The following is a 23,154-nucleotide window of genomic DNA, read 5'->3' as shown; positions in this document are numbered from 1 at the left end:
TTACTTTTGTAGAAATACACTGGTACATTTTTAGCTAGAAGGTGTTAGCCTACTTAGAAACTAAGCTATGCAGTGTTCAGAGGGAAAAAAATCAATAAATGGAAAAAAAGAAGTAGATGTATGGTATATGATGCAGGCTTGATACTAAAAAAAAGCTACCACAATACCTACTGCAAGTTTTTATTATAATGTAGTATATAAGGCACCTCAGAATGTCCTATGTGCAAACAAAATCCCAAGAAAATGCCAATGTCATTGTTCTAATGGGGAGGGGGGGGTGTCCTGGAGAAATATAAGGTTAACTTTCTTTTCTGTTCAAAGACGTATCGCTCCCCACGGTGTTACATTAAAATAATGTCAATCAAACCATTAAATAGGCGATCTGTCTAACCTTGTCTGGTGCAGGTGAAACGCCATAGCGGGCCTGAACAAAGGGCTCGCAGGTGTGAGCGGAATCCCAATACCTTATCACTGGGCCAATAAAGAACAGAATATAGTGTTTCTTAGATCTCTGCGCTTTGCTACCACTCCATTTCAGACAAAAAGGGGAAACTGAGCCTTAGGGGTGAAGCAGGCAGTTCCAGCCTATAGATTCTTTACAACAATAGCCAGTATCATATAGTCAGGAGACTGGAGGACAGCTGAAGATGGAGCAGCCTGTCTGGTCCTTCAGAAGGAGAGTGTATACAGAAAGGCAAAGGGATGAAAGAAGTGGGAGCTGGGTGGTAACGGACAGGGCCAGGTTTGGGTCTCCACCTGAGGCAATCAGAGGACACAAGTAAGCCTAGAGAGATGAACATATAAGTCTGGGATAGTCATACCACTGGGGCCCATGTTTTTTCTTTAGTAGCAAGATTTTAGAAGTGGGAGCAGTCATGCAGATCCAAATGGCCTTTGTCATTGAGAACAGGTAAGAGCTTAAGCCCATGAACCTTGACACACTGCTTGGTGGCTGGCTACCTTTTGCCCTCATGTATGAGGCCTGTCTCATATGAACTGAAAGGCCTCTCTATTGGATGTTTGTCTTAAACAACTGACTGTAAAAGCCAGCCTTTCAGTAATGACAAAACAGGCAACAATATTTGGGCCAAGAAATAGAGTAGAATGAAGTACAAACATATTAATCTATTTTTAAATCCACTCATTACGAAAATGAGCCTAAAGAGCTTCACATAGTGTATAACGCACTAATGTTGCTGCAAAATGCTGGGAGAATCTGTTGGAAATATAATATATCCAGCACACATGCACACAGCAGCACATACCCATATATCAAGTGCTGAGTGGCAATCATTCACCTAGACACTGCCACATTGTGGTAAATGGGCTTATTTTGCATGAGAAGGAAGAGGGAGCGATGGGCTGCAGCGAGCAAAAGAGGGACTGAGGGACTGAATCAAATGATATGAGTAGGCAAAATTAAGCTCCAATGCAAGTGGAACACTTCACAAGAGAGCCAATTTCAATTCCACAGCACTTAATTTAGGATTTGTGTGGTTCAGCAGCATGCTACTGTATAGTAAGCCACGTAAGGACAAAGCTTGAGAGGCAACTAACAAGAAGCTATCCAGGCTCTTGAGGTATCCATCACGTAGACCTGCCCCTACTCCCAACAGTGAATTAAAAACTAATATTATAGCTAAGAGACTGTGTGGATGTTTAAAGGGGTCATTAAAAAATCATATTAATTTTGCATCTGCAGTGTGTAAATTTTGGCTCCCTCTTCCATCAGTGAGAGCAATTACACAAACACTGTGAACCTCTTTCTGGATTGAAACTCTTCCTCTCAATACTTCTTAGATTTTTGCCCAATAGGCTTCACAACATTCTTAGCTGTGTTAGCCTAAACCTTCTTTCCCAGCTCTTCATTTTTCTATATTGCGTTTATGTAAATATGACCCAAACAACTTTAAGATAATCAGAAGCCACTGGGAGTAGTGATGGATTGGGTAACGATTTGTGCATAACTGTAAAGAAACCATAATCTTCATACCTGGTTCTCTTTGAAGTCAGCCCTCTGGAAGTCATAGCCTAGCTGAGCATAAAAGTTGTTCCCAAAACTGTAGACCTGCCCAGTTTCGGTCCATATGAAGGAGTGTCGGCTTCCACAGGCTATGCCAACTACATTGGCAAAATTCCCATCTAGGTGACTTCCTCTGACGTTTAGTTCCTGTGGCAATTTGACTTCGACTGGCTGTTTTTTTACTGCCCTCTCTCCATTACCCAGCCTAGGAAAAAAAAAAGAAAATAAGACAGAAAATACCTTTAGGCTTTTTCTTCTTCTGCAGTCATTCAATATTCTTTATATTCTGCTATTTACACTTTAAAAGTTTATTTTCTTTAACACTGTTTCTATTTTATTGCAACATAACAAAAGACACCACCAGAAATCGCTTTTACTTGCACTACTCCAATGATACTATAATTTTACCTTTGAGCTATTTTTCTTCTAACCAAACAAGAGTCGCCTAATAAGCATGTTTCAGTGAGGTCAGTTTTACATTCCGGGGAAATCGCTGAACCCAACTTAATTTGAAGCTGTACAAATGACTTTACACAGGCCAGAGCCGAGACTCGTTTCTGCTTCTGCATGCCTAGTGCGAGTGAACAAAGAACATCCAAGCCCCTGTTTCAAGATGAGCTGGTCAAACGCAGCCCCAGCACCCCTGTGACCTATGAGCTCCCAGCAGCTTCAAACGGAGCTCTGCTGTTTGCTTCTTGATAAAATGCTCCTCTTTGTATTTGTTTCCCTGAGCCAGCGTCATAACCTGCAATGCCCCGGCCATATCTGCTAGTTTGCGGCATGTCTGGGAAAAATAACAAACAGTCTTCTCCATTATTTCCACAAACGGGGAACGAAAGGTCCTCGCCCGTCATCCCCACGAGAGCCTGTATTGATTACAACAATGCTTCAACTCAAGACAAGACCACTCTGGGGTCACAGCTATTTCCATCAGAAAGTTTGCCAGTTTAAATTTACACAGCTCCCTCGTACTCTTCTCCTCTCTCGCCTCCAGTGAGACACACAGGAGAGCTGAGGAATTTTCAGATATCAGAGTGCCAGTTGTGTAACACAGATGCTCACCCTTTGCTCTGCAAGTGGGTGTTGCAGAACTCCAACTATAGGCTCCTCCAACTATAAGCGCCCCACTAGAGAGCCCCGACCTGCTTAGACAGGTCAAAGCATCATCAGTAGAGAGAGAACCGCAGACAGAGAAATGGAGATTGAGAGAAGGAGACTAAGGGACAATGGGAAATGATGAGAGAGTGAGAAGTGATGCCTTTGTTCCTTTTATGTATTTCTCTGAGGTCTGCCATGCAGCTGTTTGAGTACTTGAGGGCCACTGAATCACTGTAGTCCCCATGCCCTTAAATGTCATTAGAGCCAGACTGGCTCCTGGCTGGAGAAGTTTTAACAAGGAAGCTCATCAAAAGATAAACAACTTCTGTTTGTTTATAACTATGTCTGAGTTTGTTTGTCTGTCAGCTAGCCTCTTTCGTCCGATTAATATACAGCCATGCAGTACACCGGCAGAAAACAATAAGACGTTTGAATGGCCAGTGGGCAGAACAAACTGATAGCTTCACAGACAGATGAGTAGTTCCCCAAAGTATCACTACTCATCCTCATCCTTCACACACCATCAAAGCAAGACAGATAACGTTACTTCTGACATTTACTTACTGTCCACTGGTGCCATTTCCCCATGCAAAGATCTTGTTATCCACTGTAGTGAAAAGGAAGAAGAGGACAATGTTATTATATGACATATCGGCCAAAACGCGTCAACGGTCGTTTCAAATTCTTTGAGACAATCTTTGGACTCGCATGTGGCTACTGCTGTTGAAATAATGACAAGTGGTAATGCTTAAAAGCTGCAGATGTTTCACAGTAATGGCTCAGGTTGTGTGTTTTCCCTTTTGTCCTCAAGTGTAGAGTGAGCAGTGCCATGTCAGCGGGTGGACCCTTTCCCGCTGCGTGAAGTTTGATTAATACAGCCTCGACAGAGAGTTCAGAGACTGGGGCCGCCTCTCACACACCCTGCTGTAAAATAATGAGCCTTCAGCGGGAAGGAATAATATACATGGGAGACACTTCCTTAGAATAAGTCCAAGCTGAATATATTCAAATGAAATGAGGAGAGAAGGCAATCCTAACTGATTAGACTTGTCTCAAAGAGAGGGCGAAGCCCATATATTTCTCCTTCTATGTACATGTATTTAACTGTCACCTCTGCACTAAGAGTCCAACATGGCACTCATCCATTTGCATATAGTTACTATAAATACCTGGACCTTACCTGTTCCTGCAGTGATTCGAGTCACGCTAGAATACAGACAAGTCTTATTGGTCTTATGGGAACTCAAACACCACAGGGGTAACAGCCAATAGCAACAGACTTTACTCATCAAGCCAGCGGAGCCCTCATACATTATAGAGTAGGCTTTATGATTTACCTAAGCTTGTCAAAAGAGAAAAATTATCAGGCAAATGTGGGGTAATAAATTGCAATCCGTGCTGCATATGTTTGACACGTGACCCTTGGCATTTTAAGGATCGGGTTGTATGAAAGAGTCACAGGCAAATGTGGGGAAAAAAGAAAATAACATGAAAAGTGAAATATCACTTGGGAAACTTTGAGGAAAATGTTCAAAACATTTGAGGGATTGCTCCTTTTGCCAGAATACAACACCTATTGTGCACCTACGTTGCACTGATACATAGATATTGTCCCTAATTAACCAGTTTCTAATCAAACAACTGTAGAGCACACACTTTTCTTTACTTTGACTGATGTTAAAATACATCTTCAGACTATGGGTAGATTTTCTGCAGAATACAGTACACATACACGAATCAAAGTTTTCTACTAGTCAGTCTCATTAAATCATTGGTGAAGATCTGTTGATTCAACCTCTGGAGGTGACAGCCAGTGTTTTGGCCAGCAGATTTCTGGATAAAGGATAACTGACTACCTATTCCATGAGCCTCTCACTGTTTAGAATTTAGATACATTTTAAAAAGAGTTGTGTTCCTCAGTTTCACTCCACTCCAAACTGTACACCCACACCCAAAACCAACCCAAAGTATTGACCCACAAAGCTTCCAGTTTCTAGATTCTGATTTTGAATATTCAGATATGTGTTTAGAGAAATTAGCTGCAAATATGATTATGTACATCATCATTTATGCAGTCCAGTCATCTACGTGTTCATGTGCTACTCGAGCATACAATGCAGAACTGCTCCACTACTTTGGCTGGTTTGCTAAAAACTAAGATCAAGCAATCAACAAATAGACTGTAACTTTATATTCAAGTTGGGCAGCAGAAATAAACTGCACTTTTAATATGCAGACATTTTATAACCTTTCAAGTGCATTAGGTAATAATTCATGTGAAATTACCTCCTCTAGCTAGATTCAGGACATACTGCTCAATGGACCAACCACAATATTTATGAAGTGCTGCTCAATACTGGTCTATGTACATTTTCAGTGTTCACATTAATAATATAAACAAAATTAATTAAATGAAATTAATTAAACCACCATGTTTTAACAATACATAAAATTAAAAGAAGAGATTGTTGTTGCCTCAAATAGCATCTTTTTTTTAGACTCTCATTCTATGTTTTTTATAAAACAAAACTGTAGCAATTATGAGTCTAGTAAACATGAAGCATGATGTTTTTTTTATGTTTTCTGCATATGTTCCATAATAATATAATGTTTTATCATTTACATTAAATACACAAATACTGTAATTTAACCATTCGCTCATACATTATGGTGGAAAGCCACTCGCCTTAGAAATGTCACTATTATGAAGACATTTTTAATATGTATATTAATATTTACATTTACATACATTATATATGTTTTTGTCTTTTAAGTGTCTAATTTTAAAATTCAATTATGCGTTTGTGTAAACGGGTTACATTTAACATGGCAGTATAGAAAAATATGTGTGTATGAATTAAAACGTGCCTTTTCGGCAGGCTATTATTGACATGCACCACAGTTCAGGTTGTGTGTAGCGAATGTTCTCCCTAAGACGCTTTAAGATGTTGCAGTGTAACTCAGCTTTGACAGCCTGGAGGACAAACTCACAGTGCACAATCCTATGAATGTCAAAGAAAATGATGCTCTTGCTCGTGCTTCTGACAAGTTCTCATGGCAGAGACTGCAGACTCTTCCAGTCAAGACTGCTCTTTAGTTTCTGAGAGCAAGCTCATCATCAGCAATGATCCTCGACACGCAGGTTAGTTCAGTGTGTGTGTGCAACAATAACAGTTTCTGAACTTTCTGACTGCAAGACGTGTAAGTTTGTTGCCACAACTTTACATGCTCATGGAAGCAACTGATTACTCTCTTGCAGAGCATACTCATGTAGCTAGAAGCACAGTATCAGCTGATTTCATCTTATGAACCATCACATACATGCAATAATGTTATGCATTTCAGACTGATTTTGGGAACAGATTTTAATTGGCTGATCCAGGTTTCTGCGACAAAAGCTGGACTGCACCTATCCTGGCTGTGTCCTGTCTCTGGCCCTAGGATAGGTTCCAGCCTGTGCAGCCCTGAATTGGATAAGTGGCAGAAGACGGTGAATGGATATTTCACTTTTTTGAACACCAGTGTAAAATATTAGTTTTGAGAGAATTTTAGGATTATGGCAGTTTTAACACTGTGATGTTACAAAACGTATCATAAAATGTTAAAACACCTAAAACTAACTATTTGTTTGTCTCACCTCACCTTTTTTCTCCACAAATGATACTAGGTTTTACATTAATCCTAGCCACAAACGATATTGTATATGATTATACAGATATATGTATATATGAGTTCGAAATCTCCTCGGCTTTCTGCTACAGATGTGCTTGTTCGGTTAACTTGTAATTTATCCTAAATATATCATTTTGACTGGTTGCCTGTGTTAGACCTGTGGCCCGGTCGTCATTTCCCATCTTATATATGATATACTATCATGTATTGTACTGCTGGATCTATTGCTTACAAGTTTCAAAAACAATACAGAAACTTTAAGCAAAATTTATCAACTATATTTCACTTGAGTGTCTGTGGGTTTACAGAAGAGCTTTAACTTTTTACGTATTTAAAAAAATATATATAAACACAGTCGAGCTTTACTTTTGGCTGGGATAAGAATTCTTAGTGGAATAATGAAATAAAGATGAGAGTGAAAATGCAATGGGAATAAAGACTGCGCCTATTTTATTTTGCAGTTTTGTGTTTTATTGTATCCTTTTCTTCTCGTACTTTTTTATTTTTCTGTTTTTGTTTCTTTTGCTACTCCAACTCTTGAGAATTGTAACGTGGGAGTATGATAAATAGCAGTGGTTAGAGTATGTTGAACCGAAGCACAAAAAAATATTGGCAGCTGTAGGTCTGCTGTGTTGTTCGGCACACAGGCGCATTATTAAAGATATCTATTATCACCAGGTTTGGGTCAAACAGTAAACAACACTAAAAAGTATCTACATCTAAAATGTATTTTAGTTTGGGAAAACAGAAAAACTTTAGATTATAAAAGTTGATTATTTGGTTAGTTTAACAGTTTCAGTCTGATCCTTTCATATGCAGAGTGCTTCTTCCAACCCGTTTCAAAGGCTAAAAAATGTCTTTGCAAAGTAGTATTTAAATCCAGGTCTTCATAATTAATACACGTGCTCAGGAAAATGCATCTCTTTACTGTTTTATGTCCCTCACCTTGTATCTTTAAGCCCTCTGTTCTCCTCTGAGTGGCAGATGTTTTCACCCCCACCCTAACCCACCCAGCCACCCACACATACATTCTCTCTGTCTGTGGCTGGCATGGGGGCACGGAGGCCGACAGCGGTGCATCAGGCTGACAAACAGAACTGATGGGCTGGGCTGAGAGCGGGCAATCTGGCAGGTTGAGTATTCACCCTCCTTTGCCCCCCACTAGCCCCTTGCTAGCCCCTGCTGCTCTGCACCATACGCAGGCACCGGCATCCCAGCGGCTGGTGGCCCATTGCTTTGCTCCCCCATAAAAATAGCCCATCCCATTATTCTTCTGCCTCCCTGGGGGCCACAAGGTCTCCAGCATCATTACCAGGACTAAGGATCTGACTCTGCCGCCACCACTTGGTACTCCCCCTCCTCTCCCCTCACTCCTCTTCTCTAATTATAGGTCAAGCACTCTTTTTGTAAATTATAAAACCTTTGTTCTTATCAGGAAAACTGAACAAGAAGGAAAGATACGACAGGAGGGCAGGGAGCAAGGAAGACGTGAAAAAGTATGTGTAAAAAGTGGAGGGAAGATGATGTAAAAATAAGAAAGGAGGGGGAAATTTTTCAATTATAAAGCCAAGCTAATTTGGTATGACCAGCGACTGTCATGCATGGTGACGGAGCTCCATTATGCAGTCATTTGAGCTCTTTCAAATTAGTTATGTTAATGTCCTGCGTGTGAATGTAACACTTGGATGGGACAAGATTTCAGCAATTAATTTCTACAGTCAGTGGAGAGACAAGCAAATTTATTTTCCCCCTCTCAGGGAATTGGTGGCGGAGGGAGTGAGGAGGGGAGAGAGCATTCTGGAGCAGGGAACAAGCTAAACACAAGACCTAAATAAAGCCTGAACAATGGGAGCCAATGCCTCCTCATTCATTCAATTGACAATGTTTTGCAGCTTAAACCTGTTTTATTAATTATGTTTGACATTTCCTTAATTAGTTTCATTTACACCAAATCAATCCCTGCTGCTGTACAGCGTCATTTATCATTTTAAAAAATTTGCATAGCCAGTGCTGACTTTTTCTACTTAATTATACATTAAAAGTGTCAGCCGCGCTTGCTGCCTGGCATTATCTGAGGCAGAAAGGTTTGTGGCTGGACGGGGGTGGCATTAATCATCAGGGCGGGCGCGGGCAAGGGGTGCTCCCGGTTGCCAGCGGGAGAGCCGAGCGGGCTTCTCATTTTCTAAGCTTGATGCTTTCGGGGCTATGGTGACCTTAATGACCTACGGGGAGAAGGAGACAAATCAACGACCTCCAGCCCCAAAAACAACTACATCTTGTTTACAAATCATGTGGAAAGGAAAGGCAGGAGCAGAAGCAGGGAAAGAAAAGCCAGGAAGATATGTAGGCAAATCAACAATACAAGTTGAGCTGCCATACTGTATATATGCAAGCACTAAAGAAATGGGTATTGTTTGGATAACAGTTTTTTAGGCTTTTATTTAACTTAATGATTAAAGGTAGCTCATTTGCATTTACATGTAATGTTTTTTTTTTTGGATAAAAAAAAGAAAGATCATCAGCTTCATGTGTCAGAAAGCTAGCTAATGTTCTTCATTCTAATTAAATAATGCCAGCATTATTAGCTGAAATCTAAATGTATACCACTGTATCTCAAAAAGCAACTTAACCGGCTGAGTCAACTGGCTGAGTATGGCTATTACTTTCCCTTCAGCAAGTTTGTGAACACAGAGCAAACTGACAGCTCAAATACCTGGCAAGCTCACTCCTGAGTAAATCTTCTGAGTGTTGAGGTGAACATGGCTTTACAAATCACCCATTCAGGAACTGAGGCAGAAATTGGCAGGTAGGCAGAGCCGTGGTGTCAGGAGTGAAAATTACTCTGAAATGCGGAGCACAGTGAGAGACTGAGTGAGTGAGTCTCTGAATGGTGAAAGCTATGGGTGTCACTGTGTACTATGTTCACATGGGAAATCAAACAAGTGTATTTTGGAGGCGAGTCAACACTTTTGTCCTTTGGAAAATGAAAATATTTCATGTCAATTTAAATTCAGACCGGCCTCAGGTACTGCACATAAAAAAAGTGCATGGCATATCAGGCTCATGTTCATGCGCAGGTGAAACGGTTACTCTTACTGGTAAAAAGCCAGTCTTTACATCAATTGTTATATTAAATGTATCTTTAGGAGATTAAAATGCACAATGATAAGTATTAGACATAAGGCGAGGATACACCAGAGTCAAAGATGAAGAAAACCAACCAAACAGCTGATTTCTCAAAAAGGCCCCTGGATAAGATGTATTAAGAAGTCTGTAGCCATGGCTTTGCTTAAAAAAATATTTAAAGGGAAACACAAAAGAGAGGCAGACAACAAAGAACCTGATGAAGTGGCAAATACCTTGGCATGCTCCAACAGGAGCAGCACAGAGGCTACATGTGCACGGCTCGCTGCCCCCTCTGGCCCCAGCTAAAGTACTAACTATCCTCCCTGGCTCATTGTATTAAGATAATCAAGGTATCTTTGATTGCAATGGGCCAGATCAATGTTTGAAAATTAAAAAAAAAAAAGGGGGGGGGGGGGGTCTTGCTAATAGACAGGGAAATGCTTAAGAATGAATTGCTAAAATGTGGAGAATGGGGAGTATTAGACATCATTATTGTAGAAAGTTCCTAATCCGCATATTAATGCTGCACATTGACTGGAAAACTTTGTATTATTGCAAAGTACTTGAAATAAGCCACTAACTCCTTTCACGCATGAAAATATTATAATTTATATAAGTGATCACTTTAAAACTAGAACTTTCCTTTCTCTTCAGCCCCCCCACCCGAACATCACCATCAATTCCCCGACGAGAAGCACCCCTTTAAATGCAAAACATTTCTACTATCAAGGATTATGCTTCCTTTCAGGATATATGAAAACCCCTTTGAGAAAATATGATGATGAATTCATGGGCCTAAAACTCCGGGGTAGTTTTTACATTCGCAAAAAAACGGAAGGAGGGGAGGAGAAAAATCACCTATTTGGATGGCATACATTACCATTACTCTTGTATTGTATCTCCACTTTTCATAATGACGGGGATAAGTGTCCTGCACCGAATGCGTATCCGCTGACAATAGAGGCAGACATTACTTGGTTAAAAGCTTGGGGTCCTGTGGGTAAAGAGGCCCAGAGAATAAAGAGTATCCGTCATGGCTAACGAGCTATAAGGATAGCACATTGCCTTTATAAATCACTAGATCTTGCTGTTTATTTAAATTCATTGGTGCCTCATTATAACTGAGCTATGCACCTTTAGGTCTGAGTTGATTAGGAGTGCCATAGCTCAAAATGGCTTTTAATTCAGTGAAACGTAGCTCTGACCTTGGTGCCGTAACCCTGACTAAAACACGCAGCGACTCCCACATTAATAATGATGCTACCTTTACTGGGCCGCAGAGCTCTGCCGCTGCTACTTAAAATATGTATTATTAGTTACCAGCGACGGCACATTTATCACACCAAATTACCCTTCGGTGTAAAACTGCTTAATTCTGGGTCCCTGTACCCCTCTGCACTATTACCTGCTCTTTAGAAAGGCCTGGAATTAAATGTAGGGATGAAATGTCAGGGTAATGGGGAAGAGGATGCGGGTCGATGGGATGCACACTTGATCATTCCCTAGTGGCCTTCTCCACATCCAGACAATATACTGAATGTGTCCTCCTCGTAAAAGAAGCTTCATTGCATCTTGCTTTGCAGGCCTTTGAAGACGTAAAATGCTGTTACACTATAATATGCTTTACACTGATCATTAAAATTACATGCAAAATATTATCTACTTCATGTGGGCTTGAAGGACAACTATATATTCTAGGCATCAAGATCAAATGAAATATTTGGCTCATAAACAGAAACTTTGGATGAGCAAAGAAAACAAAAGCAACCCCAAACTTTTTAGTCACCGGAGCATTTTAACAGATCAACACATGACTTCAGCATACAATACATACACCAGCATTTCTGTGCACAACACAACAGTACCTACTCACATTCTGCCAGCCTATTGAGGAAACAGAGTGGAAACTGGCCATTGTTCATCCCCTGTGTGCCCACCAGAGACTGATTACTTGGACCAATCAGCTAAATGATTAGATCTATTAGGTACCTTAGAGTGGCCATCAACATCAGCTTGCCAAGCTTCAAGACCTGTGGGACTTAGCCCATCAGAGTCAACTCATTAGGTGTCTGGACTCTACCCAAAACTACAGCAGAAAGACACAGACAGAGGGCCAGGAAGACAGTAGGGAGAGACAGAGTGAGAGAGAGAGAAAACAAAACTTCAATAAATGAATTAGATGCCTCCCAAACAATAAAGCACCTTTGGGATCACTTGTGTTTATGTGGTTCAACATCTCAAGAACATGTAAAAACAATACAAAGTGATCTAACAGATAACATAAGTGGGAGTATTTTGAGTGTTAGCCACATATTCCATTGTTATAAGACCAATGGGAATGGACTGGTATACAGAATTTCTTTTCTCTAAGTATAACATCAAACAATCCAGTAATAATTTAGATTACCAGGGACAAGGCGATGACGGTTTTACAGAGAAACACAGACAGTGCTGGCATAAACACATTTCTCATATCAAACACAGCCGTACAGTACATAAATATATGCACAATACATTAATGGTTTCTGCTCATCTGAGCAAGTGGCAAGGCTGGAGCAGTGGGGGAAAAGAGACGTTACACACATTCCATCAGATGTCGAATCAATTAGTCACGACCATCTTCCAAAGTCAGAAATAACCACTCGTCCTCCTGTCTCCAGGGAGCCAGGGATAGGCCTGGGCAACAGACGAGAGATGGGAAAGGATCCAGAGACCCAAAGGGGGGTAAAAGGAGGAAAATGAGAGAAAAGAAAAAAGGGGATAAATAATGCTGTCTGTTTTACACCGCACCGTCTCGCGTCTCTATTTTTTCACTAGTTTTCCGTATATACAGTAGGTTCTCAGCGGAAGTGTCTTTGCATATCAGAGGGCACTCGTTTTGCACACTGTAAATACTCTGGTCATTAACATTTGATGACATTATCTTCCTAATCGCACAATAGAAGGTCTCCTTCATAATGTATACAGTACATCGCAGCTGTAACACTGACTCGAACCCTTTTTTGACGACTCTCATTGGGCAGCTGTTTGTGTCTTTTCACTAACAACAAAGCCTTTAATCTGTTAATCTGAAGCATAAAGCAAGCACAAAGATCATGTGACCGCTTTGCTAAAAGGTAAAGGGACATGATTATTTTTCATAAAGAGAAGCACAATGGAGATCCTTTCCCTGGAGGCTAAAAATAATTTAATCTGGCATGTAGATGCACAAATAGCAGTCTTACATGTGAATTGTACCCATTATTACTGGTTTTCAGAAGTTGGTAGCCGATTAATCTGTTTCTCCTCATCTGAGCTGGTGTAGAGAGGAGAAGCTATTGTATCTGCTAAGATTTCCCTTTTGCTTTGTAATCTCCCTGAACCTCCAGATTAGAGCAGTTTATCTAAAGACTGAATAACATGATCTAAAATACTTTTATCAAACGTGTTACCCTCCACACCTTGTGTTCTAAAGCGAAATACCACCGTATTAGCCTAAATATTTGAAGAACAAAGTTCTTCTGCATAAAACAAGTGCTCTAAAAACAGTTTATACTCTATATGGTTCCTGTGGTAAAGTATGAGAGGGAGCGGTTCTTCGCTGAACACAACACTAACCAAGCCGCTGGGTGTAAGTGTTGTTGTTTGCCCACGGACTTGACCCCCTAGAATAAGCAAGGAAAAAAGTCAGAGTGAACTAGCAAGTGCAAGACAGAGACAGAGAGGGTACTTTGTGGGACCCAAAACCACTGCAGAGAAGGCCACAGACACCCCGCATTCCCTTCTGATTTCGTTATTTGTTCATATCGCAACGAATGGTTCTTGTTGTTAGGGGGTTGGCAGTGGAGTGTAGTCAAGGGGCGAGAGAAAACTGTGGTCCCCGCTCTGAATCCGCCACATTAGATGGCGTGTGTTTGTGCCCTAGGGATCGCAGCGCCTCAGCCTGTGTTTGGGGTACTTTGTCAGATGACTCAGTGTGTGTGATTTATGAGCTCTGGAAAGGTTGCATTTCCAGCACGCATGGACGTCCGCATGGTAAATGGAGAAATTCTGAATTTATTAACATACAATGAATGATGATTAATGTTTTGGTATAGATCATGCTCTCTTTTCAGATGTCTCAGTATGGGGGTGATATATGCAGCAATAAAATGATATGTATGTACTCAAAAGCACATTGCGTGAGCATCGAGTCCATGACTCTTAGACACATTTACTGTGTATATGTGTGATGCGAGTACTGGAAGGTTCCCTAGTGTTATCGGAACTCCGTGGACATTTATCTATGCACTGAACGACAGTACGACTTGTGCAAGTTCTACCCTCCGCACAAAGTGAACTGTTCCCTTCTATGGGAAATGCACCTTGCATAGTCAATGAGGAAATGTATAAATTAAAAACACGAAAAACTGTGAGCAAAAGAATGCAATTTAGACCGATATCAGTATACATTTGGAGATCCATTCATCAAAATCCCCACCATTATTAGCTTTTGTATTCTACAACACATCTTGTGTCTCCCTCATCAGCTTTTTCAATATCTTCTCAAATACATTACTGCCAGTGTCGAGCGGGTATGTTCACCCTAGGCCAATTACTGCGTTGAACCATAAAGGTAAGCATTGCTGAAGAAAGTTCTCTCATATATTTGCCTTTGTGTCTCAGCCACCCACCGACGCAGGTGGGAAATACAGGTAATGTTGGACATCTTTATAATCACAAAGACAACAGAGGAATCAATATGCAGAAGCATGTTTCTGACAGGTTCTTGGAATACATCTATATGGGAGATTGTGAGTCTCCCAACACGTTTGCATCTCTAAACGGTGAATCAGGGTTGACCTCTACTTATGCAATGAGTCAACCATTTCAGCCTTGGAAAGAGGCTGCATATTGCTCCATGCTTGCACGTGTGTGTGTGTGTGTGTGTGTGTGTGTGTGTGTGTGTGTGTGTGTGTGTGTGTGTGTGGGAGGGGAGGGGGGGAATCAGATAAGTTAGATGGAGTGATCATTTCATTGGGCGGCCTAAAACACTCAAGTGTGTGTATGCATATCTTGATATGCACTTTGAAGTGACTGTATATGAGGTGCGGTATGTGTGCACGCTCTGTGTTTACTGCAAAAGTCTGAGCCCAAGTAGCGATATAACATAAATGTGTATAAGTATGTGCACGCGCTTGTGGGTTAACTTTATATGAATGTGGTTGCTGTCAGAAGAAGCTGACTGGTGATGAGGGATGGAGAGAATCAGAAACACATTGGGCTGGGAATGGGGTGTGAGCCGCAGGGTCGCCCTGGCACAAAACACAACTGCCTCTCACATCATTACCCTCATTCCCCTAATGCGCACAACACTTAGAGCTACAAACAGGCTTGAGTCCAGAACACACATATAGGCACACAAACCTACAGAGCCACGCACTCACACAGGATAAACTATACATATGCCTGCACTCATCCTCCAGCAACACATAATGTTCTTTTAAGTGTTCGAGTACAGTAACCAAAGCTGTGTCTTAACATTACTGAGAACTGAAGAAAAAAACCCTCAACACATTATACACATTATATAACAAATGCCGCAATTCTGATGGCAAAATATGTAACAGGCTGTTTGCAGGTCAGAGTGCTGCATAGTGGCTCTCCAGGACCGGCTCTTTACAAAGTGAGCCAAGGAGGCACTTTTCCACATCCTTAGATCTTTGCCCATTCTGAAAACACATTCATTGCATTTGAGACCAAAAAAGAAATGATAGCCATTTCAAACACAATTGAGCTCCACTGGGAAAAGTATACCTATTCAACTACAGGACCTCCATAAAATCACAGTAGTTTCACAGTGTAACGGATGCTTTCCTCCCTTCTTGCTGCATGAGAGGTTTTAAGAATGGACCGGGGGAGCGCTTGAGCAGAGAAAGAAAAGATAAAGGAAGAGAAGAGCAGAAGATATGATGCAGAAGAGTGGAAGAGAGAGGTAAGCCAAGCATAAAATAACTTCAATCTAACATCCTCTCGGAAGGGGCGGCAGGAGGCAAATAGCAATCCCACCAATGCCGTGTACTCAAGGGGGTTCCCCCCACCTCTCACTGACCCATAGAGAAGAGGATCATGGGAGAGAAGGGATGAGACAAACCCACTTCAATTAAGCCACAGCGACGTCTCGTCAGCACGGCAGATGAGGTGTCAGAGAGTTCAGCCGTGGATAGATCACAAGGAAAAAAACAGTTCCTGGCTCAGCACAGTCACAGTGTTGAACCTTTCTTTCTGTTCTCCTATTTTTCTCCTTCGACTCCTTTATACCTTTCTTCCAGTTTATTATACTAAGATTTTTTTGATATCTTGCAAGATTAGAGGATGGGCATACTTCTTATGAAATCTGTTAATCTAAAGCATAAAGCAAGCATATACAGATCATGTGACCACTTTGCTAAAAGGTAAATGGACATGATTATTTTGCATAAAGGGAAACACAATGGAGATCCTTTCCTTCCAGGCTAAAAATAATTTAATCTTTCGTGTAGATGCACAAAAAGCAGTCTTACACGTGAATTGCACCCATTATTATTGGATTTCAGAAGTTGGTAGCCGATTAATCTGTCTCTCCTCATCTGAGCTGGTGTAGAGAGGAGACGCTATTGTGTCTCCACAGATATTCTTTTTGCTTTGTAATCTCCCTGAACCTCCAGATTAGAGCAGTTTGCCTAAAGACTGAATAACACAATCTAAAAAGAGTAATGACAATGAATTATCCTAAATTATTTGAAGCATGGTTGGACAATTTCAGGCTTACAGATGACAAAAATTAAAGTTCTGATCCATAAACAACTCAAAAAACCAACACTCTGATAACAGATGCTAACATTAACGCCTTTTTTGCTTTTTCCTTTGTTTTTTGTTTTTTTTTTTTTTTTAAAGACCAACAAGACTTTATATTCTTACACACTAAAAGTAACACAGTAATTCACCTCTTTTTGCCTAATGGCTCCAAAGGTAAAACTGGTTAAATAAGGGAAGAATAGAGGTCCTTCACTGAACACGGCACTAACAGGTAAAGGTCAGAATCACAATTTGTGGCATGCTGCGTACTGCAGTACCATATACTGCAATATTGTGCAATTTATCACCTTGTTTCCAACTGCAAATAATTTCCCCATTGGTAAACTTGTATGATTAACCTGATAAGATAAATTCCTCAGTCTGTTTCGCTCACTTTATTCATTTTTATTGTTGTCAAGAAGATCAACATTATCATTAAACCCCGTCATAAACTTCGCATGCACCTCACAAACTAACAAACTGTTTTGTATTACAAAACTTAACTAAATGCAAACATGTGTGGACTGCTATACTAATACAGGTATTTTGAATGCAAGGCAACAGCAGCAAACAGTTCACAGCGAGATGTTAGAGTTACACATAAATCCACAGTGTGCGACATGAAAGTTAGTGTAACTCTTTGTGCTGTGCTTATACTTTCCTCAACTTGATGTCTCACGTCTCTGCATCATGGGTACAGCCATACTCAGGCTGTGTCCATGTGCTCCCTCTGAATTGGTGTTACCATTGTTGGCTGGTTTTTCGGTTGAGCTGAATTAATGTTAACTTTGGTCTCCACAGTTAAACTTACCTCAGGATAGTGGTTTGTGAATTGATAGTTCTCTCAGTGTATTTACTTTCATACGACAGTCCTTGATAATGCCAATGCGTTATGTCCAACTTTTTTCCATTCCAGGAGTCACCTCCAAACTTACACCAAGTTGTGGATGCTAACATGAAAGAAACCAAAACTACTCATCCTAGTGTTGCTAAGGTCAAATAAACTCTGCAAACCTATTTGACATGGTGTGCATTTGCAACATTATGCAGGGTGCAAAGTGTTGCACATTTAAAACATGATTTCATCAATAAGGATATAATTAATGGTTTCATACTGCACCTAAAATATTTTTTGACCCACATTTAACTTTGTCAATTTAAAGTGTGCTAGGTTTCAAATGGGTTTCAAGGGTTTTGTCTTTTAGTCTCGTCTACTTGTCTTATTTTATTCCTCTTTTATAAACAACTAGCAAATTAGTCACCAGGAGCATCCCTACCCTATTGGCAGCACTGAAAAGAGGGAGGGAAACAAGTCCAAGACAGTAGCAGTGCAGGGAAGGCCATAGACATCTTACATTCAGTTATTTCCTCACATTGCAGCAAAAGGGTTGAGGTTTATGAGTTGACAGTGGAATAACAAACATGTATCAATCTACTTAGATTCAAGGACAGACAAACTTCTTATCAAATATGCACATTAGCAGTGAGGCGCCTCAGCACACCTGAAAATGGCATTTAAAGGTCATAATGACGTGTCGCCAGTGGTGTATCAAGATAGCATGGACAAGTGGAAGGAGCCAAATCAAAGTAATATTCGGAAGAAAAAGGCAGACTGATAAAAATGTGATTTTTCAAGGTGTAGCTAGAAATAAAAGGAGACATAGGCTCTAGGGGTAGGGGTGGGTGTAAGATGAGGGGGCAATCTGAGCGACCATGAGATATTTGTGAGGGCAGTGCTGTGCCAAAGGTTTTAAGAAGATATCGCTCTCTCTGTGATTAGGCTGACATTAGCATAATATCGTCTTTGTCACCTCATAGGCCAATTGTTATGAAAAGCGCCAATCTTTCCACTTTTCCCGTAAAGGCATCAAGCAGGCATCCTAAGGTATAGGAAGCCTCTTTCTCCTCTCTTCACCCAGCACTCCCCCTTTCTTCTATGAAGCTCCGCTTGGGAGATACAAGCTGGATTTGGCTCACATCCTTGCCTCTTCCCCAACACTCTGCGTGGCTGCCTGGTGTCAGAGCGCCAACTCTCCCAACCCAGCTGCACTGATTAGCAGAGGCAGATTATTAGCCAGGCATCCTCCTGGAAGCGGGGTGTCCAACACCATTTTCACTATTGCAAAGTACAAAAGGACAGAAATGCAGAAACAAACAATTAGCCCCGCAAGTATACCACAGCAAAGTAGAGAGAGTTAGGTGAAGCTAATTTGTTTTCACTGCTTGTGGACACATCAGCGAAAAGTGATTCATCAGCATTGTGAAAAGAGCTCTCTCATCTTTCATGCCCTGTCTTTCTCTCTCCCCTCTCCTCTAACTCATCCTCCTCTGTCTAGCACCTGTCCCACTGCCAAGATTTCACCTCCCAAACCCTGGGATGTGAGCATCCCACTCCAAAACTTGTGCAATGCCTTATCTGTACCCCACACACTAACATCCAGCATCTGAGGCATCCTTCTCTCCCTGTGCCAGAAATATGCCGGCATCTCTCGCTCTCTTCCTCTCTCTCTCTCACCCAATTCTCCATCATGTTCTTTTCTCCTTCTCTCTTCCTCTCTCTCTAGAGCTTTGCATTTGAAATTGAACAGACACACAGCCAATTTATCATAGGCTGACACGTGTCATGTCCAAGGCCTAACCACAGGGACTTACAGTAGGCATTGCATTTATCCCCTTTGTTGTCAGCAAGGACCAAGACAATACCAGGAGCTATTAAAAAGGGGTAGAGAAGGAGAGAGGGAAAATAGGTGGGGATTGAAAGAGGTGAAAATAAACCAATAAAAATCAACCAAGATTGCATACCACTCTGAAAGGTTAAAGACCCCTGCAAGGTTGAAGGCAGCACATTTTCCTAACCAACAATCAAATATGTGGTGATGCAAGCCGTCTGCTCATAACCCCGATACAAAGCCCAGACAGGCATGTGATGGATTGGGTGGAGAGTTAGCACAATATGGGATCAGACCTTTGTGCAGGGGTGCATAGTGTAGTTTAAATTTTAATATTAGTCTGCGATACTCTGCAACTAATAGACCCAGAAAAATGTAAAGACAACAAAGAAAGTTCTAGCTGAAAACAAAATGGCTGAATGAAAAAACACCTTGGGGAAAACGTTTAAGAATATTCTCAAACACACAAAGAAGCCTAGAAAGTTAACTCCCGCTTGCTAGCCCGCCATTTAGATGCTTTCAGAAACTGCAATAAGGAGCAGGAGAGATACTTAAAGGTAATCATTCCTGAGACATGAAAGGGGACAAAACTGTTAATGTGCATCATATAAAACCCTTTCTGTTTAATCACCTTATCGCTATATTATCGCTCCTCTCTTTGAACAGGTTCTTTAAAAATAACACACGTCCTTATCGTTATACTGTACGGGAGAGGCAAGAAAGATGACCCTGCCTGATAATACTGTCACTACAAAGAATGTATACATTCTCCTTATGCAGACTAGGTGAAAAAGATAAAGAGAATGAGGATAAAGGCTAATGAGATGAGGAAGCAGAGTGTGTATACGAATGTGCGTGCACCTGCAAGTTATGGACCACAAGGTTATTAATTGGCATCTCGCACACCCATAGACTTACATTCATTCCACTTTAATACTTTGGTATTTGACATGAATGTTGAATAGTCTGTCTACAAGGAATTTATATTCAATCTAATAACTGACAGAAAGACTTCAAAATGGTCAAAGAAACGTGAAATATAAAGTGCCATCTCCTTTCGCTCAAAGACAAGCATCGACTTTACAACACCATACATCGTTAAGCCTTGCCAGTCTACTAGACCAGTAGACTTCAGAACTGCTGAGAATGTTCATTACCCAGAGGTAAGTGACCTTTTAGAAACTAGCTTTGGAAGCCATTTTGGTTCTTCCAGTAATTAACAAGTGGTTATGCATGCGAGACAATTAATGGAAGGTCAAGTGTTTCCCCGCTACCCTTTTCTAGACGCCATTGGGCCACTGACGCTGAATTGGATGTTCAGAGCCCATCAGCTCCTGAGCTTCACACATGGGAATAAGTCACCACTGTGGTCTATAGTGCAAAGTAGATAGCCTTTGGTTGCTGTGAAGACTTGGAGAAAAAGGAGCATAATGTAGTTCAGTGGCCAAATATCTGATATGAATCTTATGGAAGAAGATTGGTCGAGACGTTGAGGAGAGACCTGGAGTCTCCATGTTTAATTATGAATGCTTTTACTATGCACACACCAAGGCTTCCCCATTTAGATACAGGTTAAATCATAACTTCAATAAAGAGTAACTACAAATAGCTAGGTCCAAGTGGCTTTAAAGAGCGCAATATGCTTGACTACTTAGACATCCTGAGCTACGCCAGTGCACTGCTGAATTTTTCTATTCTATTCTCACAGTCTTGTATATTTACCTTATTTTTTATTTTCATGGCATAAAGTCTGATGTTGACTGCTATTAAATTTCCCTTGAGGGCACACTCCTTCACTCACATGCTCCTATCAAATGAGCCAACAAAGCATATCAGGGTGTCGTGTCTGTGAAACACTGCATCACCTTTGTTCACTCTTCATCAACCCTCCGCCCCCATGCTATTACCTCAGGACTATTCCCTATTCCCTGCTTAACCCTTGTCTACAGGACTGGTGTCACACAGAGCACCACTCTACTGCTCTCCACATTCTACAGTCCCTCACCTCACCTGACATCTAACACTCGCTTGTCGCCTCTGACGTGCACACGTGCATACAAACGCGCTCTAAAGCACAGCCGCAAACACTAACCACACAAAAACACAAATTAGCACTGCAGACGTGCACACTGCAAATTAGCAACACGATGACAAATGCACACATGGATGATCAGCCTGTGGAGGGTTTGATATGTTCAGATCTTTGCCCTTCATGATACCAGCAGCGCTTGTCATTCCTACTGAACTCTGCCCCCTATACGGCTTTTCAAACACACACACGCACGCACGCACACACACACACATGCATTTTCACTGGCACAGTGGTGAGTGAGTTAATACTAGAGGTGGCAGGAGAGAGTGGCATTGAGAAAGTCTGTGCCAGTTGCCTGCTGACAGCACCTTTGGGATTAGTAAAGTTTGATTTGATGGCTTTCCTTGTTAATTAGGGTTTGGAGGTGACTCCTGGAATGGAAATGGGCAAAATGTTCAAAAAAAAAAAATGTGCCAATTCCCACATCCCCTCCATCTCCACCTTCCAAAACATGTGACCCATATACGAGTGTACCTAATGAAGAAAGTAGAACAATCAAGTCATTTGAAGTTATAGGCCACTCTGTATTTCTGTGGTTCTGCCAACGTAGGCAGGGCAGTTGAGTCAAACTAATAGCGCAAAATAGGCTAAAACTTCAATGTGAACAAAGTCAACAACAAATAAGAGAACAAAGAGGAGAATGTTTGGTCTTTAATTAACAGTGCATATGCATTTGTACAAGCATATTAAATTACATATCGTATAACACTGTCCCCTGCTGGTTTGGAGAATCGCTGCATGTGTGTGTGTGTGTGTGTGTGTGTGTGTGTGTGTGTGTGTGTGTGTGTGTGTGGGTGGGGGGGGGGGGGGGGAGCTTAACAGTCATTACACAGTTCTGGTTTATTGTCTTTAATTAAAAAGGGGAACTATGTATGACAGCATGAAACAAGAAAGAGCCTCGAAGAAAGACACAAGACAGAAAAAAACCAAGAAACACTTCCCGCCTCCCTCCACTGCCCTAACCTTTCAACACACAATATATGATCTTAGATAGGAAAAGGGTTCAGGGGTACCCTGTATCTCTTACCCTATCTCAATCCTCTGTTGCAAAGCATTTTACTGCAGTATAAGGCTCTTAAGCACACACAGCGAACAGTAGCACAGCTATTTCTGATTTACTGTGCGCGTACTATCTTCTGTTTTATTTTACAGCTGGCTGGCATGCCACTGCAGAAGGGTACTGCAAAAAGCCCAAGGTCAGACCACATAGCCACTGAGATGAGACACACACTTATAATAACACATACACATGTTTTCTCTTTTTACTACTCAGCCAACATTAGTGCTCATTTTACTCTGCCGCCCTCAAACTCGACGTTGCCATCATCTGTCCTCTCTCCTTTCTAGCCCAACTTTGTTTCTTTGTCTCTTTATGATATGTGCTTTTGCTGCAAATTCTGTATTTCTCTTATGTGAGAGGTGAGGGAAGGAGAAAGTACAAGGGGAGAATCTAGGAGATGGCATACATGAGGTGAGTGAGAGGGAGGAGGGATTGCTGGGGGTGGGGGAACACTAACAGTGTGCTGACAGCATGTAGAGCAGTCACCAGATATCTTTAATCAGTGAAATGTATTTCCCTCCTGCTCTGCCGGGGTTTTGCTCAGCGGTCAGACCTGCTGGGGCGACACAAATGAATCTTGGCGGAGGTGAGGACAAAGGCGGCCGTAAGGTTATGGCAT

General features: G+C 41.3%; 1 protein-coding gene across 11 annotated transcripts in view; it reads right to left on the bottom strand.

The window, feature by feature from the left end:
• LOC113033075 (ultraviolet-B receptor UVR8-like) overlaps positions 1-23,154 on the bottom strand; it is a 307,088-nt gene that overhangs the window by 251,864 nt on the left and 32,070 nt on the right. For all 11 annotated transcript variants that reach the window (XM_026186380.1, XM_026186381.1, XM_026186378.1 and 8 more), the window contains exons 3-4: positions 3,686-3,728; positions 1,994-2,228 (exon numbers count right to left, since the gene is read on the bottom strand). In XM_026186380.1, coding sequence (XP_026042165.1) covers positions 1,994-2,228; positions 3,686-3,728 — 278 coding nt within the window. The remainder of the gene's footprint in view (positions 1-1,993; positions 2,229-3,685; positions 3,729-23,154) is intronic.

The sequence above is a fragment of the Astatotilapia calliptera genome, chromosome 12, assembly GCF_900246225.1.
Source record: "Astatotilapia calliptera chromosome 12, fAstCal1.2, whole genome shotgun sequence".
NCBI classification, from domain to species: Eukaryota; Metazoa; Chordata; class Actinopteri; order Cichliformes; family Cichlidae; genus Astatotilapia; species Astatotilapia calliptera.
This window is presented reverse-complemented; position numbering and strand designations above follow the sequence as displayed.